Source organism: Sapajus apella, unplaced genomic scaffold (assembly GCF_009761245.1).
Source record: "Sapajus apella isolate SASKATOON/1434 unplaced genomic scaffold, GSC_monkey_1.0 scaffold105, whole genome shotgun sequence".
Taxonomy (NCBI): domain Eukaryota; kingdom Metazoa; phylum Chordata; class Mammalia; order Primates; family Cebidae; genus Sapajus; species Sapajus apella.
The window spans coordinates 6,346,157-6,352,652 of NW_022437045.1; the positions used below are offsets into that span (position 1 = coordinate 6,346,157).

The 6,496-nt window shown below is 39.7% G+C and overlaps 1 protein-coding gene across 1 annotated transcript in view; it reads right to left on the bottom strand.

Annotated features, from left to right (window-relative positions):
- Nucleotides 1–3,287: 3,287 nt before the first annotated feature.
- Nucleotides 3,288–6,496, bottom strand: part of PLEKHG1 (pleckstrin homology and RhoGEF domain containing G1) — a 157,092-nt gene continuing 153,883 nt past the window's right edge. The window contains exon 12 of the mRNA XM_032258801.1: nt 3,288–5,860. Within this exon, the coding sequence (XP_032114692.1) occupies nt 4,680–5,860 (1,181 nt within the window). The 3' untranslated portion in view covers nt 3,288–4,679. The remainder of the gene's footprint in view (nt 5,861–6,496) is intronic.

Consider the following 6,496-nt stretch of genomic DNA (forward strand, 5'->3'; position numbering starts at 1 on the left):
AGATTTTTAAATTGTCTTTATATCAAATGAAACTTAAGAGACAAATGTTATTAAGTGTTCATGTTCATCAGCTGTATTTATAGCTCACTATAAGCCTGCTCATTAACATTTTTAAGGACTGGATTTAAGTATACCATTTACACAGGGCTTGGTTCTTCTGCCATTTGTTTCTCTAAACTGAACTTAGAGCGAACCCATCCATTTTCCACCTCAAGGTGGAACAGGAAGATAAGGCAGATCTGAGGTCTCCTCCATGTGGAGTTGGAAACTCTTCTCTCTAAAACACACTAAAAGCTGAAAGCTATTTTCTTCAGTGTGAGGAAAGTTAGGTAACCTACGTTTTCATTATAATGGGGTAGGGCTTTTTTGCTTACATTTGGGAAGAGCTGCTCTGGAAAGTGTCGGTAATTAAAAACTTCTATCAGCATATTTTTGTTCCCTGTAAACTTTGTCTATCAAAGAAAATTAAGAACATGAAGTTACATTTTTAAAAAACCTTAATTTGTGCCAAAAACTTACATTAATTTTCATTTTTTGAGACAAGAGTCTCACTGTATTGCCCAGGTCTGAGTGCAATGACGTGATCTCAGCTCAGTGAAACCTCTGCCTCCCTAGTTCAAGTGATTCTCGTGCCTCAGCCACCTGAGTAGCTGGGATTATAGGCATGTACCACCATGCATTTTTAGTAGAGACAGGGTTTCACCATGTTGGCCAGGCTGGACTCAAACTCTTGGCCTCAAGGGATCCACCTACCTTGGCCTCTCAAAGGGCTGGGATTACAGGTGTGAGCCACCGTGCCCGGCTATATTAATTTTTTGGTTCAATAATAAAAGTTAAAACAATGCCTTCTGTTATTTACTGCAAATTTTTTAAAAAGGTAATTTAGCAACTGATCTAATTTAGCTGTCTATCAAGAAAACAAAAACAATCCTAGACACCAAACTCATTGTTGTTTCTTTTTTAGATGGAGTCTCACTTTGTTCCCAGGCTGGAGTGCAGTGAGGCAATCTTAGCTCACTGCAACCTCTGCCTACTGGGTTCAAGCAATTCTCCTGCCTCAGCCTCCCAAGTAGCTGGGAGTACAGGTGCAAGCCACCACACCTGGCTAATATTTCTATTTTTAGTAGAGACAGGGTTTCACCACGTTGGCCAGGATGGTCTTGATCCCTTGACCTCATGGTCTGCCCGCCTCAGCCTCCCAAAGTGCTGGGATTACAGGCATGAGCCACCGCCCCTGGCTCCAAATTCACTGTTTCAAATGTAATCCAAAGATGTAGAAAATGGTCTATCCTGGGCCACTGAAACATAGTTATATCATTGTGATCCTGAACCATTTTCTGCATGGCTCACAAGACAAGAAAAAGTTATTATAGCTACATGTAGCTTGGAAACATCTTGATATTGTAGAATAAACACATCAATTCACACTACAAATTACTTTGTACTTTACAAACTTTATTAAATAATGGGCATTACTAATTTCATTATCTTATATACAGTATTTAAACTATGTTTTCCTAGATGCATTTTTCCCCCCACAAAGAATAGAGCAGGTGAAAAGTAAACTTATATATAAAAAAAAATTGAACCTTCAGTACAGGAAACTAATAAGAACTTGACATACTTTAAAGTACATATAACATTTCCCCATTATATACATCCCCACCCCACCTCTAAAAGAAACTATTTTAGACAAAAGCAATTGATAACTTTGAGGAAAAAGGTACAAACATGATTATATATATATATATACACAACTCTCAAAATCTGGGTCCTGGCCAACAGAAATTATCTATAAAACTACAGATTTGTCCTAAAACCTAAAGCCATGTAGATATTTTATACAGTAAGATACCCACTTACATGCAGTGAGGTGTATTCATATAGGTGACATCAAAGTCATGCAATAAGACACTGGCGTGAAGAAATTTCTGAGTCAGACAGAACAATAATAGGAACTATATAGAATTGGATAATACCAACCAAAAAGCAAAAATGCGAAACAGCTTTCCTGGGACAAGAGTCAGGTAATTTTGTTCATAGGTAATACAAATGCACTTCCACACACCTCTAAGAACATGCTTTCTTGGCCAGGCACAATGGCTCATGCCTGTAATCCCAACACTTTGGGAGGCCGAGGCGGGTGGATCACCTGAGGTCAGAGTTCGAGACCAGCTTGGAAACATGGTGAAACTCTCTACTACCAACACGAAAATTGGCCAGGTGTAGTGACTGGCAGTAATCCCAGCTACTCAGGAGGCTGAGGCAGGAGAATCGCTGAAATTTGGGAGGTGGAGGTTGCAGTAAGCCAAGATCACACCACTGCAACAGAGTGAGACTCGGTCTCAAAACACAAAACAAACTTTCTTGTGGTACTTTTTTAAAAAATTGTTTCATCTTGAAAACTCATATTATGTTTATTTTTATTTATTTATTTTTTCTATTCCAGATGTGGCTTCATTGATCATCTTATGTTTAAGTAAACACAATAAAAGAAGGAATGTTTCCAGACCATGCAATTCAATGTGGACTTTGTTTCATAAGCTTTTTTTTTTTTTTTTTTTTCCTAAGATGGGATTTCACCATGATGGCCAGGCTGGTCTTGAACTCCTGACCTCAGGTGACCCACCCACCTCGGCCTCCCAAAGTGCTAGGATTACAGGCGTGAGCCACTGTGCCCGGCTTGTTTCATAAGCTTTAAGAATACTTTGGAGAAGCAAGAAACTTGGGTTATTTTTTGTTATTTAAAAAGAAAATCAAATGCATTAGGTACCTATTTGTAAGATAAAAATGCTCATATATTATGTCTGACAGTTAAGAAAAAGAGGCATAGGCCTTACAAAGAGGAAAACAATTATGTCACTTACTCAATATTACTACTTACCTTTAAATGAAAAGCCCAGGCCCCTTTCCCTACATATATTATTGTATCTTTTTTTTTAAAGACAGGGTTTTACCATAGTGGTCAGGCTGGTCTTGAACTCCCAACCTCAGGTGATCTGCCCACCTTGGCCTCCAAAGTGCTTGGATTATAGGTGTGAGCCACTACGCCTGGCCATAGTATTGTATCTTTTAAAATAGAAACTAAGAGTGTGGGGGAAAGGCCATAGAATGTGCACCTGATTAAAATGAAAATACTAAGACCACCCCTTGAGAAAACATTCTTGCTGCATTAACTGCAGTCTTCAATAATATAGAATATTTTTATAAAGTCACAATAAATCTGCCTTCATTTTTCTCTTTAGCTTCTTTGACTTTTTTTATTCACAATGCCTTATTTTTATTTGTCTGTCACCTTTCATAAGGAGTTAGATTAGTATACAGTGTCACAACGAAATGTGACAAATGGTCACAACATAAAAGGTGTTATTAGTCAGCACCTACTAACCAAGCATTTCATTCTTTTATATACCTGAAAACAATGAAAAAAGGCTCCCATGTTATGTGTGGTTTAGGAAATAGATTCTTGCCCATTCCTGCAGCCAGTGACTCCTCAGGGCCAGGATCAAGGAGGTCATTTGGCAGAATCCCAAACTCATGACATGCATGTGAAAAACTGCTCTGGAATGGCTAAGTTTAAAGGGCTTTGTCTTATTTTAGCTCATGCTTAACTTTGTATTGGTTAGAAACAGGCACACAAAATAGTCTGGCAGGATTTCAGTTTTTCTCTTTGACCTGTCATTTGAAGAGGTAACCAAGTGGTTCCAGGAAGTCATCCCATCTCTTCTAACAGCTAAGTCAATTTGCATTTTATTAGCCTTGGTTTTCTCTAAGCCATTAAGGAAATCATTCATTTCACCCCAGAAATTATATTATAAACATGATGAGTAGCTCATTCTCTAGGCCTTGTCCGGGAATACAGGTTAGAGGTTTTGCATACAGAAAATGGGTCCTGCTATGTTTTAATTTTCAAGAGTCACACAATTTCTGCATCAAAATGAAATGATAAAAGAATATAAAAATAAAATTAAAAAAAAAAGAATACTAGCATAGAAACCCTAAAATGGGCACCTCAGGCTACATTCCAATTACAAATCTCTGGCTTAAGTTTTCCTAAGGTCTTGCCACAAATTTAACCAAAATGTGAGATATAAGCATAATTCTTTAAACAGCTTTCATTGCCTTTTAAAACACGAAAAAGTCTCCTTGCTTCCTTTGAGTCATAGGATAAAACTACCCTGGCCTTCTGGATAATAGGAAAGGATTATTGGATCATTGCTTTTTTTTTTTTTTTTTTTTTTTTTCGAGACGGGGTTTCACCGTGTTGCCCAGGCTGATCTCGAACTTCTGAGCTCAGGCAATCCGCCCGCCTTGGCCTCCCAAAGTGCTGGGATTACAGGTGTGAGCCACTGCGCCCGGCTACCGCATTTCTTAAGGTGTGGGCACTATTGTCAGGATGTGGAAAAAAATATGGCCATGATGTTAAAAGTCTAAAAAACGTTCAAGTAAGATCGACTTACATGAAACATGAAGACACGCAGCATCAGAAAACACCTTGTTGATGCCAACACGTGCTACAGTACAATCCTGGCTGCATCGTCAGGCATTTCAAAACATTGTGCTGTAAAACAAAGTATATTTTACACCTCTGGTTCTTAATCTGGTACACATAAAACACCTCATCAGTCTCTGTAACATTTTATGAGCAAAAGAAGAAAATTCAGGCAGTTATCATGACCTTAACTAAAACTGCTCGAACTGAGACACTGAAATTTTTCCCTTAGAGACTGGACAATATTTTGTTGATTGGGAGATGGCCCCCTCCAAAGATAGTCATTCAGTTTGTCAGAATCATTATATGGTGTCAGAAATGGCGAAAGCCCAAGTTTGCTGTTAACCTGCTTTTTGGGAGTGCATGGACTATTCAAAGAATGAGATGTGTTGCCACTGGAGGCATTATCAGAAAAGTCAGCATCCACGAACTTTGAGTCAGATTTCCTTCTACGATTGTGAGCGAGCTCCAACTCCGACTCATCTTCTTCTGACTTGATTTCCACATAGTCATCTTCATCTCCATCCATCTCTTTGAAATTGGAAAAATAGTTCTGTGTTGCTATTTGGGCATTTAAGGGTACATTTCTATTGACCACCAAAACTTTCTGTGAGTCTTGGAGTGTGAGATTTGAGAGTTTTTCAGGGCCCTGTTGATGTGAGTCAGCAATATCTGTCAGCAAGTCCTGGTGACTCTCACACCGTGAACTTCTGTGTAAAGACAGCAGCTGCTGCTTTCCCACTTCACTAGGGTAGTTGATGGAGTCCATTGATTTGTTTATCAAGACGGAGGAAGATGACTGGGACCTGTGATAAGGCTGAGATTTAGCGCTGATCCCTTTCCGATCCAAGGAGTTGTACAGATGGCCCTGACACGCGTTCTCTTTGTGGGGCTGACTTACTACCACACTGCATCTCTGCATAGAGTCCAGCAGAGGCTCAGAGGTTTGAAGAGAAGGCACGGAGCAAGCTGCGGACAACTGCCTGGGAGTACTTTTTGTATTGATTTCAAACGTGGGATATCTTGATCTCAAGTCTTGCTCTGGTGGGGGACAGAAATCTGCCAGCTCTCCATTACTATAGGTTGAGTGCAGAAGCCAATCTTCACTGCCATGGTGGACCTGGGAAGGTGACGCAGCCCTCAGGAGGGAGGATGCTTTGGAGCTGGCCCAGCCATCCTTCTGAATTTTCAAGGGAGACTCTCTGAATACAATCTGGTCATACAGCTGAGAATACTCAGCAATCCTAGCACCTGGAAGGCAAATATTGAAACAGTAAATACACACAGGATAATTCCTATGTGTGAAGATTAAAAATAAGAGTATAACATGCTGCTCAACATATTTTAAAATTTTAACAGTAGACAAGACTAAGTGATGTTTAAGGATGAGTAATCACTGAAGTCTAAGCAACACAAACTAGTAAAAAAAAAATCCATGGTTTAATATAAATAAAAATGCCACCTAATAGTTCATTTAGTTCAATCTAATTCTGCATTATTTTGTTTCAATAGCCGATCTGCAAGTGTCCACTACGAATAATGCAAGTTTCTAGTGTTCTTTATAAGCATGAAACAGTGTCAGTGCTGAAAACATGCATCATAAAAATAGGCAAGTCAGCACTTCAGGCTGGTCAATGAGAAATCATTCAAGCAGTCTTTAAAAACAACATAGAAGGACTCGGTTTGGTGACTCACGCCTGTAATCCCAGCACTATGAGAGGCCAAGCCAGGTGGATCACTTGAGGTCAGGAGTTCAAGACCAGCCTGGCCAACATGGTGAAATCACATCTCTACTAAAAATACAAAAATTTAGGCCAGGCACAGTGGCTTATGCCTGTAATCCCAGCACTTTGGGAGGCCGAGGCGGGCGGATCACAAGGTCAGGAGTTCGAGACCAGCCTGACCAAAATGGTGAAACCCGTCTCTACTAAAAACAAACAAAAAACCGACAAAACTTAGCCAGGTGTGGTAGCATGCACCTGCAATCCCAGCTACTCAGGAGGC